A 13,562-nucleotide genomic window follows, 5' to 3' on the forward strand; every position below is an offset into this window, starting at 1 on the left:
GCTCACACTATCCAATTACAAGATTACAGTAAATCAGGCAGTATGGGTAAAGTCAAAACATGAATATATCATTAAATCTTCATAGTAATACTGATTTCAGGCAAGAGCCCTGGAAGACTGCTGCTGAATTACTGGACAAATCTATAACTAAAAACTGATCATTTGTGGTAACTCAAAGTTAGTTCCCCCAAAGTCTACTAGCTGTGGTGGTGTTTTTAACACCGCATCATTTGAAGCTTTCTCCAGAAGCAAAGGCTGGATCCTCTCCCTGATGACCCATAACCTCTGAAATGTTGTAAAAGCTCAGACTCACTTCTAATAATGCATAACACTAAGAGTTAAAAGAACCTACCTGACATAGTACAAAGGGCAGGCACACTACTACGTGGTATCTTCTCAAATCCCTATTGTGGTTCTCTTCAAAACTCCTTCAGACTACTCACTGCAAACACCAAACAAAACAACTGAGGGTGCTGAACAAAATGTCTACCATTAAGCTCTGAAGGTTGTCAAAGAAACTAGTGTGTGTGTGTGTGTGTGTGTGTGTGTGTGTGTGTGTGTGTGTGTGTGTGTGTTCACGTAGCGATTTCTAAAGTAAACAGGACCAGCTACTTACCTAAAACAGAAAGAAGGAACTGAAGGTATCTTTCTCATGAGAACTGACTTAACTGGGAGAAAAGAGGCCAGTAACATCTAATATTACATATGCCTTATGAAGAGAATGTTAAAATAAAAGCATTAAAACAAAAATACTCTAGTAAAATCAGTTTGGAAAATTAAGGAAGACTTACTTTGCAGAGAATAGAGCAATGTGTATGAGTGATAAATACCATGATGAAACCTGGTTTTTTATGTTAACTTTTAAAAAGGTTCAAAGAAAAAGGAGACTGGCCTACAGGTTGGATGTAAAGATGGTTGTCCACCATATTTAAGTTTTGATTGTATTACCATAACAAGTATCATATTATGCCCATTAAGTCATTGTCTTCATCATGGCCTTTTCTTCTTAATAAGATTTGAATGGCAATTTAAAGAGAAAATCAAAGGCATTAAAGGGAAGATTTCATTTTTCTTTACAGTTGAGCAATATCCACTGTGAAATGCACATTTCTCATCCATGAGTAACATCCATTGTGTATCTGTACATCTCTCATGCATTCATCAGCTGGACTTGATAGACTCCATTTTCTAGGTAGTATGAATAGAGCAGCAATGGATGAGCAAGTTATCTCTGGTGCGGGATGTAAAATCCTTTGATTTCTAACTGAATTTGATGTCTGACACACTAACCTGATTAAAAACCCACGACTGGAGAAAGATCACAGGCGTTGGGGGTGCAAGGTAACTTACTGACAGTGTTTCACTAAATAGTTAAGCAGTCAAGCCTCCTAATTCATATTTATGTTTATACCCATATCCATAGATAGATGCTGCTTTCAACCTTGGTCAAAGAAACTTCTTACATTGGGCAGCAGTTAATAAGAGACTGAATGCTCAGCTGTATGAGTCATCTATACCAACGTCCCCCAACCAAGGTTCAAGAAACATCATGGAAGAATGGCAGAAAAGAACGTTAAAACCTGCAAGAGCTGTGAAGTGCTATCTTTTCGACATGACATGGCTGATGCCCCACATTACCACCTCGTAATTTCTATGTTTGCTTACACAAAACTGGCACAAGGTCAAGTCAGTGGAAACTTGGAAGAGGCTAGGGAAGGGCTGTTATGGCCTCACTCCTTTCAGCAGAACTGCTCAGTTACTGGCTGATGAGGGAGGGTCACTTTCTTATGGCCAATTAGCGGGATGCCCATGCCCCAGAAGTTGGCCTACATCTATTCAAATATGGCATGTACACAAAGGGTCCTGGAAGAAGGGTGGGGAACTAAAGGGAGGTATGGAGGGGAGGTCAAATCACAATACATGGCATGGGTGCGTAGCACTTTCGAAAGCTTTTAAAGTTAGAGGGATATTCTTAGATAATGTAAACAAAATGGAAGACAAGACAAGACACTACGCTTAACAAACTAAGATGGAGACTGAGTGCAATGCAGGGATTTAAGGCAAAGGTTAAAAACAAACCAAAAAACAAAACCAAGGAGCTGGATTCTTCTCCACAGCTTAGAGTATGTTGTGTCAGAAAAATCTGCTTTTTAAACACCCAAGCCCAGATTTATAAACTGACACAATACAACTAAAGATTCCCCTTCAAATCCCACTATTCTACTGGCAGTTATGTTAAGAAAATTATCTCTAACAGCCTTAATTAGAAAGAAATCTGGATGATGCCAATAAATCAGGAAACAAGTAATGTTTCTTGGCATACAGTTAGCACTTGAGAAACGGGAACTACAAGCACAGAGCAGGTGTGGGACAAGGCAGGGAATGCAGTAGGGAGGAAAGGAAGGCACACAGCCTAGCACGGAATACTTTCTAGAGCTAGTTCTGACACTGGTAGATGTTCAACAGCATCCTGACTCTGCAATCATCCTCTGACGGGGAAGCCCTACTATAACCTTCTGATAGGAAATGAAAACATTTCTTCACACACATTTTATTAAACAAATAAGGCTGGTAGCAGAAAGTTTTTATTTAATGCATAAACATATCAGTCCCATTATTAGAGAAATTATTCTTATTGGTAAATATGGTCAATGGTCACATCTATGTATTAATTCTTTAAAAATCAGAAGCAGTAATTAGGATAGACTCTATATCCTCTCCACTACATTGTGAAGTGTCTTGTGTAGTCATATTCTATTGTTGGAATGACAGCTTGAACAAATTTCAAAAAAATTAAAAGATACCTGAATGTCTTTAGCTAAGGAAAATAAGATTTGTAGATAGTATTGTTCTAAGTCCATAATTATCAGTTTTATTAATTTATAAAAATACGATAAAATCTTATATTGAATCTATTAAGTTGCCTAGATAAGCAAATCTTTATCTGCTTAAAAGAGGTGCTCTACAACTGACTGGCTATCTGCTCCAATATTTGAATTTGAAATTTCTTAATGAGAAGTTCAGATATGTTGAATTACTACAATATTTATAAGGCAATGCTGTCTTTAATGCATTCAAATACGTATAAAACTCATTCGTTTACTTTGCTCCTTTACTGCTTACAAATTTTCTAGAATTTATATGAAGTTAAAATGAAACAAATATGCAAACACTGTAGCAAATGAAAAACAGATCAGATGCAAACACTTCATAAGGGATTCTGAATTCATAAGGAGGCATATAACAAACCATAGAATGGGCTGTACTGTACCATTTCCATTTCATAAATGGTGGAACTTTCTTTTATTGTATCTAGAAACATTGCAAGCTTACTTAGCTTTCAATAGGAAAACTATTATGAGTCACCTATAGTATTCCGAGCTGCTCCAGCCTTCAGCATAGAGGCAAATGTGAAAGTTAATGTACATCAACATTCCAGAAATAAATCTTATTGGACTGAAAAAACTTGGTTGTTTCCGTTATAAATCAACCCAAAGTTCCCCTGCAGAACATGTTTTATTAACAATTCTCAGGTTATCATACATTTAAGGTATGAGTAACCCCTCTCTCTCTCAATAAATGGTATTAACTACCAAATTCAACACAAACCTATGTCCAAATTAATTCAGTTTACTTGCCATGTCATCACTCTCTGTGAGTACTCTGAAGAACGCATCTTGCATAGATGTGACAAATTGCTTGGACATTAATACTCATTTGTGCTTCCTGTCCACCCAGAGACTTAGCAAAAAAGCCAAAAGATTATTTTTCCACAGGAGAAAAGTTTACATTTGTTCTTTACTTTTAATTAACCTGTTTAGCTTGAATTCCTTGCTTCAGGGTGGGCTAAGGTTGATACAACCTTAATTTTACCATCACCTGATGAGAACACATTGTGCTAACATTACCTCTTTAACAAGGTAGAGTTCACTGGCACATGGGCACACACACACACACACACACACACACACACAAATGGAGTATAACCGATGAGTGTGTGGTATGTGGCCTACTTTTCATAGTATATAACACATCCCAGAGAAAATTAAATTTTCACAAGAACTTCCATACATGAGGAGCTAAAATAAACTACAGGTTGCTATGAAAGTTACACTAAATTTCCAAAATGAACAACAACAACAAAAACATTTGTAGGAGCCATTTTCCCTGACACATATACACGTAAGGATACATATGAACACCAAGCTCTCCCCCGCCTTCTGCAACGGTCTCAATAATTTTCTTCATCACTTCAGCATGCCTGAAAGCAAACAACAAATCTTATTAGCATGGAGCAATTTGAGCAAAATTTTGTATTTATACAAAATTTTAAAAAAGCCTTCTGTAATTCCTCAAGTTAATTTTTAATATAATTAAACTATAAAATACTCTGTAAATTGCTGAGCCCTGAAAACACTTTCATTTGAAGGGATTTCTAAAAGTTATAATCATCACCACAGACTCAATAGCATCAGCTAGCTTTCTGATAACAGAGGTAGAAAACCCAAGGGAAAACCCTGCCAAATGGTAAATGTGAAGCCAGGGCTGTTTGCTCTGGAAACATAACAGGGTATGCAAATACAAAACAGAAAGAAAAAAGCTATGAGACCCTCCATAATCTCGTAATTTTACATGTTATTGTTAAAGTGTGTGTGTGTGTGTGTGTGTGTGTGTGTGTGTGTGTGTGTGTGTGTGTGTGTGTGTATAGATATATGCACACCATGAACTGTGAGGTCATTGGACAATTTTCAGGACTTCATTCTCTCCTTCCCTAGTGGATTCCAGCATCATGAAGTAAGAGCTTTTACCAATAAGCCATTGTGCCAGCCCTTAAATGTTTAAATATTTATTTAGCTTAGGAAAAATCGATAGCTGAAAGCTCAAGAAAAGCTAAGAATCAGAGCCAAGTTTATATTTCCCCTCTGCATTAGTGAGTATTATTTATTTGGTTCTACTTAAAAGAAGACTCTGGGTTTACATGAAGACAGTACTATCTCAAGGTTCTGTCCTATGCACAGATATATACATAATAAGTCAAGTCTCTCCAACAGTGCAAATTGAGTGGCATCAACTACAGGGGGGAAAAGCAATATACAAAACAAACAGCTCTTCATACATTACCTAGTTCCTACAATGCTATTTCAGTTCTTTTTTTCTTTTTTTTTTTTTTTTTTTTTTTTTTCGGAGCTGGGGACCGAACCCAGGGCCTTGCTAGGGCCTTGCTCCTGCTAGGCAAGCGCTCTACCACTGAGCTAAATCCCCAACCCCACTATTTCAGTTCTTATACACAGTCCTTTACACAGAGGAAGATCCTCAGGAAACTTGCAGTCCAAGGCAGTCCTAAAAATGTCCCCATTTCTTCTATAGGGCCTCAAATTTTTATATCTTATCTCATTCTATTTCATATAATAATCATTTGTTTTATTAAAATGTTTAATGTAATTATCAGATACAAATCCCTTCTTCTCAATAAAGTAAACTTATGCCACAGATACATATTCCACTCAATCAGAACCTATTAAAATTTGAAACTGATAAAACAGATTGAATCTCAAAAAATGATCAGCTTTAGATAAATTAAAATTAACAGCAGGCCATACTATAGGCTGTTCTCACTACAGAGAAGGGGAAGGCAGAGTAAATCTACCTATATGCACTTAGCCCAAGTCTTGTGCATGGGTCATATAAATGGAGAACAGGAGAAGAAACAAGAAGTAACAATGAATTCCTAATGAATTGCTTTACAGCAATATTAAAATTCTTGGCATAAATAAGCTGAAAAGTGGAAGCCGGCTTTCTCTTGGGTAAAAAGTTCAGCAAATAAAAAGGTTGCATAAAAGAAAAGGACACCAACAGTTTTTAGCTTTGGTACACACTGTGCAACCCAAAATGGGCTAGAATTTGCAATCCTGCCTCAGTCTCCCAAGTAAGAATGTTGCGATTATAAGGGTAACCCACCATGCTCACCTAAACAAATTTTTTTTTGAAAAATTCTCATCAAATTTTTCAATAGATTATCATCATTCTCAGTATCATGAATATTACTTGTTATAAATTACTAATCCAAAGAAACAAGCAGCATATTGCTTTTCTATAAAGAACATTTGAGACAAATCATGTACCTTGGTTCAGCTTGACTATACTTGGACTCAGGAAAACACACTGACAGAGAATGCCAAAGCTCGCAATCAGTTGCCTTGGGAAGGCTAAAGAAAGACTTCCTAAAGCAAGACCTACACTCCACATTCACGTAATGAGGCACCCGCAACACTGTACCCCATGGCTAAAGGATGAGTGCTGAGTTTACAACAAGCTGCCTAAGCTACTGATAAAATGAGAATGATCGAGAGATCTAATCTATAACTAAACACAGAAAACCGAAACAAAATCCTTAGTACTACATTTAAAATAAATCAGTAACACCGTCCTTTCTCTTGGATATTTAACTAAGCAAAAGAACATTTCTAAAGATGAAAGAGAGTTTTGCTAATAAAGTAAAATTTTGTTACTAATGTTTACACGTCCCCAAATAATGAACTAATGAAGTTGACACACATGAACAAAACACACATTCTCTTTCCCCATACACGTATACACCCAGACCTGCAGGGGTGAACTGAACACATAGGAGGTGGTGGGAGGTGAGGATGGTTTTCAATGGTCACTGTTTTCTTCACATGATCTTGACTGATGTCTTCATACATGTGCTCAACTGTTAAAGGCTGCCGTTGCTGAAAGCATAAAAAACCAAGCATGTGAAACAACTATCGAAGCTTGTAGTCTACATCTATTTATAAATATCAACTGTCTACTATCACTTGTAATTTACAATTTCAAATTATTTACAATGACCAGGTTGTTTGAGAAAGGATTCTGAACACTCGGGCTATGTAATAGGAGCCATCGTTAATGTTGAAAAGATGCCACAAATAGATAAGTTTATAGATGCCAAACAGTTTTAAATTTTAAGAATTTATCCCTTATGCCCACTTCATTTTTTGTTTCCTTCTAACAAGTCATAAAATGGCACAAGTTAAATGAGTTGATCTTACTTCAATTATTCTCTAATCCAATATTAGAATAAAAATTTGTAAGGGAATATAATGACATAATTGGTTTGTAAATGTTTACATACTCCACAGATGTATCCTGACAAAATAAAAGGAATTATGCAAAGTTCAACATCTCGAATTTTGAAGCAATAAACTTAAAAAGACTCAGGAGTCAGTATATAACATATTATTTTTATTTAATACTTAGCACTGTCACACTGAATAGTTTATTCTAATTGTGAATCAAGATCAATAATAATAAAACTGTAAAAAATTACTACATAAATTTAAAAGACCATATATACTCATGGATCAAATAAAGAAATTGAATTAAATGCACCAATTTAAAGTATTTACTTTCTCTTTCTTTCTACTGTACCTCATCATAGCCAAACAGCCAGAGCCGTGGCGTCTGGTAGTACTTGTCGTAAGTGATGTACAGGTCATAGGTTCTTGTTTGCAGAATGGCGTCTTCACCCCCAGCATCAGCTTTAGCTTTACAAGCTTCCACTATTCTTCTGGTGTCTAGGGTAGCCTCATCTGTTTCCAACAATCCACTCTCTTCATATTCTTATATAAAAAAGAAAAAGAAAAGTTCACTGAGTTGAACTTAACGTTTTAAGACTTTAATCTTTTTAGTTTGATATATTACCAGCAAAGTAGCATGGTCTCTTTTCTTCTTGATATGTAATAAACAGTTGTTCTCACCATAGAACTTACAACCTCGGTATAAGTTTTTTTATTCTTATCAAATCATGGGCTTTCACCTTCCCACTTAAAGTACTTTCCAGATTCTCTCAGACATACCCAACTGTCATGAAGGACCCTTTGAGACCATTGTTAAGAAGAATAAGCCTATTGGAGCACAAGCACTGCAACACCATGACAATGGCCATGATATAACTGAGATGCTTACAAATGGGCACCACATAGCATGCAGCACAGATATGATGGACAAAGGGATCACTTGTGTATCATGGATGAAAGATACTGCACAGTATAAAATGTCACTGTTTTACTCAGAAACATGCAATTCAAAACTTAAAACTGTCGCTTTTCTGGAATTTCACATTTAATATTTTCAAGACAGTAGATGGCAGGTACTAAGGCCTCTGAAGTTGTGTTATAAGGTAACAAGCATAGCTGGCCACCTGCAATGTGTTCTTTAAAGTTAGAAGTGGCTTCTGTTTCAGTAGTCCCAAGCCTATATTACTAGTTTCCACCTTTGTGGACTCAGAGGCAACTAATAAACCAATGTAACTTATTCCTGCACACTGAAACACTCTGAAACACTTTCCTTGACTTTCACATTATATTTTATTGCCTTTCTCCTAACTTTCCTGATGCTGCTGTTTCCTCGGTATTTTCTACTCTGCTTCTTTTATTGCACTTTCTTTTTTACTGTACTTTTAATACTTTAGCAACAGAAATAGGAAAGATTTCAGGCCTGGGACTTTGTCTTCTCTAACATGCTGCCATTAAAAACAAACTCATCAGATTCAGTGATTTTTTTTCCCAAAAAATCATTAGGGTTAGGGTTAGGGTTAAGGTTAGGGTGTATAACATGGACCCAGACTTGATTTTGCAACAACACTGGATGACGAATGGGAATTACAAATCATATATCTAAAAGTGACCTGACTCCTTTCCTCTCAGTCATTGGCATTTCTCCAGACATTCAGATCACATTTGTCTACCCTGCCTTTCACACTTCACATCTAACCCAGCATATTGCTTTCGTCCTATCCTCAAAATATTTTCACAATTCTGTTTCTCACTGCTATCAATATTATCATCCTAGCCCAAGCTACTATTATTCTGTATTTTTTTTTATTTAGTCTATGTTATAAAAAAGAGTTCCCTATTTTCTTTTTCCTCTCACTATAATTTAATTCTTGGTTGTCAACTTGATTAAATATGAACTTAAGTAAAACTGAAATGTTTAGACACACCTTTGAGAGATATTTTTCTTATTATTTGACAGGGAAGATCCACTTCTAATACAGATCTTTGAGGTGAGAAGATGCACCTTTAATCTGGGCAGTCTGTATAAAGGACAAGGAAGAAGGACACTCCTTTTTGCCTGCTTGCTCTCACCCTTAGTAGCAAGTCCATTCCTTTACTGGCATTAGAGCCTACTTCTCCCAAGGTTCTGGTATACACCAAAGATTAGATGAGACACGTGTCCTCATGGACTCAACAACTACTAGATTCTTGGACCTTTTGTTCATACACAGCCATTGTTGTATTAGCTGAACCAGCCTGTGAGTTATTCTAATACATGCCCTTTATAGACTCCTTCTATAAGTTCTGTTACTCTAAAGAACTTTGACTAACACAACCCCAAATTTTACAGTCACAGTGATTCTGTTCAAATGTTAAACTCCTCGTTTTACTTAGAAAACTGCTTCAGTGGCTTCTCCTCTCTAGTTAGGACACCATACCTCTGGCTCCCAGTCACTTGCCTGACTCCACTCTCACTATCTTATTCTTCTCTAGCTCTGGAATACTTTATAAAAGTCACACGTTCCCACCTCAGGACCTTTGTAGTATACTCCAACATAAACAGCGTGTTTACTCCCTTCATTGCAGATATATTCTCAAAGTATATTTCTTGACTAACAGCAAAATATAGAAATAGTACTCCAAGATATCTTATTCTCTTACCTCATCTTTCTCTCTTAACACTGAAAACAATCCAACACAATATATATTTCATTTTATCATTTTCTGTATTTTTATCTAGTTAAACAAGAATTCCAAAAGATCATGTCTGTTTCATCTCCAACCCTAAATGGTATCTCAACACATCCATTTTTAAAAAAATCTGAGGGATGGAGGCTAACAATGATGCAGTAGTATTTAACAGCTATGCAAGAGAATAAAAGGCCCGATGGAAGACATAAAAGTTAAGGATGAAAACCCAGTCACAAAAATAAAGGGAGAAAAAAATAAGAGGGTGTGCTAACACAATGAAACAATAAAGACACTAAGTACAGTAAGATGGTCTTTAACAAGGAGGTCATTACATGGCATAGCAATTCTTTTATCAAGTTTAAACTATCTGAGATTTCATTTCTATTAAAGATTAATGAAACAGAAGGGGCTGGAGAGGTAGCTCAATGGTTTGGAGCACTGGATGTTCTCATAGAGGACTAGGACCTCGTTTGCTACATCTACATGGTGCCTCACAGTTATTGGCAACGCTAAGATCCAACAACCTTTTCTACTCCCCTTCAAGAGCCTGAGGCACACTCACATGCAAGCAAAGCACTCACACACACCGAATAAATAAATGTAAAAAGATATTTATTAAGACTTCTAGTACCCCGCTATGCTCAGTCTGCACCATCCTCCAATAGAGGTTCCTGTTTTGAGTGTTGCCCTTCTGTCAGCACTGTTTTAGGAGGTACGGCCTGACTTGTGGAACAAGTCAGAGGGGCTGGGTTTCTGAAGGCTATAACTTAGCCTTTGGTTTTAGCTGCTCTGTTTAAACAGCCATTTTGCCAAATGTTCCTCATATCAACAGGGTCAACTCCACCATGTTTTTCCCACTAACGATGAACTGAAAGCTCTTAAACCCGAACCCCAATCGATCTGTCTTCTCTTGCTTCTGTCGTACAGCATGCTGATGGAGATGCGTTATTCTGTTAGAACAGCTGGTTTTCATCCTTCGTAATCATGTTTCATTAAAACACCTCCCTGCTCTTCCAAATCCATGGCCTCTTTTCTCATTAATGGTTGTTATATGCAGCAACAAATATAAATATCAGAACATAAACTGCTTATGTCTGTACAATGTCACTTATAAAATATGTTTGCAAGACAATTTGATATTGGTGTGCTCTTCCCCAGAGAAGACTCCTTGTCCCATTCTCAGCACTCCTTAGCTGCCTGTGGTTCCTGTGTAGGTTGAGGCCTCCTGAGCTTCCCTCCACCCACCTGGCATGTCTACTGTTGTCCTTTTTCAGCTCTTGTTTGGGTCGTCATGCTGATGAGCTGTTAAATGGATATAGGTCCTGACACTATTTGAAGACACAGTCTCATGGCAAACTCCCTAATCCTTTGGCTCTTAACAATCTTTCCACCCATCCTGTGGTAATGTTTCCTGAGTATTAAATGTGGGAGTTGTTTTGTTGATGATGATTCTTATCTGGTAACTAAGGTTATTTCAAAATCTGAAGGAAAAAAAGGATTCTGCACAGCTGCACCATCCACATCATGTACACTTTAAGTCCCTCATAGCCATGCATGACACACACCTGTAATCCCAGCACTCACAACACTGAGGCAGTGAATCTCAGGCCAGACTGAATTACATAAGGAGGTCCTGCTTAAAAACAAAACAAAAGAATGAAAAAACTACTATCTTTCCATGTCTAAAAGCACAGGACTGCACTCCTAACACTTAGAAGACTGAGGTAGGAGAATTTTTGAGCCAAGACAGTATAACAAAATGTTGTTTAGTGCAATCTTCGGGATTTATGACTAATCATCCTAGTAGAAATGATTCTGTCAAAATCACTTTCTAATTAAAATAGAAGGATGTAAAATCAAAATAAGTTTTATTCTAACCTGATGAAGTTTAAAATAAACTAAATATTCACAAGGCTCTTAAATGTTAAGCCAACAGAAAAGAAATCTTAGTGCACATGAAGCATAAATACTCTAGAATGGACAATCTAATAGAATTGACGCAATCTAAACTGGCAATACCTTCCATGTCTGCAGCTTCCCCTTCCTCTTCCTCCTCCTCTTCATCGCACAGCACTGAGCAGTCTTGGAGTTTTATACTGTCCTTTAAAATTAATTACACTTGAGTTATGCAAGCTCATGCTCATTAGTTCAATATTAAGCATACTTAACATGAAATTTTTATCAGCAGTATTTATTAGACAGCCTGTCCTATAAATGCTCCTATTCTTGGCATTGGTGATAGAATGAGGACACAGAATCAGTAGCCTCTCCCTGTGCACCCATGCTTCTTCTGTGAATTCCAGCATTAGTGTGGCCATCTTCATAAACCTTCACACTGAACACTGAGCACAATGGTATCTAACCACAGGAAAAAATCAATGTGATCTAATCAGACATGTATGTTCCCTAGAAACTCACATACCAATGACAAGACTAACCCACAAACAGATCACTGGAGTAACATGCTAATGCTGTGATTGAGAAGCATCAGAGGGTATTACAATAGGTTCCAAAGTCACCTTAGGTGACCATTTAAGTCATTGCCAATCAAACTCTCACTCACCAGTACATACTTTTTTAAAAACATTTATTTTGTGTGTGTACACATATATGGAGTTCAGAGGAAATTTTTAGAAGCTGGTTCTCTCCTCCCACCATGTGAGTTCTGAGGACTGAATTCAAGTCATCAGACCTGGCAGTAAGCACCTTCACTCACTGAATCATCTCACAAGCCCCAAACAGTACTTTTACTGTTAACTACCAGTGCACTGGTATTAAAAAGCTAGTTCAAAGTTATGTTAACCTGCCTATTTACAACTTAGAGAAAAACTATATATTTGTAAGCCAAAAACATTTGTAATTTGAAATGAAGATAAAGCTTTATTGTATTCTGACTTACTAAGAATATCCTAGCTGCATTAATCTAAAGTTATAAGAACTTACAATGATTATATTTTCATTTACCTTATTAATAATAATGTCTAAGAAAGAATAATGCCAGTGAGAGCCTACTTAGGGCTTATTTGCCACTAGAAACAAATCACATATATCTCTACTACACTTAAGATGTAAACCAGAGAAGATAGGAAGGATTTGGGGAAGTTAATGAACTCTCCACTGTGTATCTGACATCGACACAACAGGGTAGAAAGGAACAACACTTGAGTTCAAATGGAAAATATTGTAGAGACTTAATTACAAAAAAGAGAGAAAAGCAAATTCTATTTGTAGTAAAACACAGAAGCCATATACCTAGTTTAAAAAATTAGTTCTCCACTTCCTCTTTTAGAACAAAAAAGTTAAGTAACAAAATAATCATTACTGTATTCGTTAAAAGAATTTTTAGGCAGGCCTGCTGACTTAAAACAGGTAATTCCAGCTACTGGAAACCTATAGCAGAAATAATTAAACCAAGTTTCTCTGAGCTACGGCCAACATGGGAAACCTAGTAAAATGCTGTCTCACAACAGAGGAAGGGACAAGCAGCTCAGCAGTAAAGCCCTGGCCTAGCGCCCTGGAGGCAATAGGCTCCACCTTCAATTCCTAGTAGGAACAAACAAAACACCAATCATATTACTTTGCCATCTGTAGTTACAAATCTGAAGTAGACACAATAATAGACAAAATAAGCAGCATGCTCTGAAACAACAACACGATTTGTGAAATCTTTTCTCAGTCATACTTCCAAATATTACAAAGAAAAACAAAAGGTCAAATTCCTAGGCCAATGAACCATTACTCCCAAATAACAAAGGGTATTTTACTTTCTTATTCTTTAAATTCCAGGAAATAAATTCCAAAAGATACAGTTAT

The 13,562-nt window shown here is 36.7% G+C and overlaps 1 protein-coding gene across 1 annotated transcript in view; it reads right to left on the bottom strand.

Annotated features, from left to right (window-relative positions):
• Nucleotides 1-2,535: 2,535 nt before the first annotated feature.
• Nucleotides 2,536-13,562, bottom strand: part of Atg3 (autophagy related 3) — a 28,335-nt gene continuing 17,308 nt past the window's right edge. The window contains exons 7-11 of the mRNA NM_134394.3: nt 11,769-11,850; nt 7,432-7,622; nt 6,604-6,731; nt 4,193-4,261; nt 2,536-2,804 (exon numbers count right to left, since the gene is read on the bottom strand). Of these exons, the coding sequence (NP_599221.2) occupies nt 2,723-2,804; nt 4,193-4,261; nt 6,604-6,731; nt 7,432-7,622; nt 11,769-11,850 (552 nt within the window). The 3' untranslated portion in view covers nt 2,536-2,722. The remainder of the gene's footprint in view (nt 2,805-4,192; nt 4,262-6,603; nt 6,732-7,431; nt 7,623-11,768; nt 11,851-13,562) is intronic.

Source organism: Rattus norvegicus, chromosome 11, assembly GCF_021556685.1.
Source record: "Rattus norvegicus strain SHRSP/BbbUtx chromosome 11, alternate assembly SHRSP_T2T, whole genome shotgun sequence".
Taxonomy (NCBI): Eukaryota; Metazoa; Chordata; class Mammalia; order Rodentia; family Muridae; genus Rattus; species Rattus norvegicus.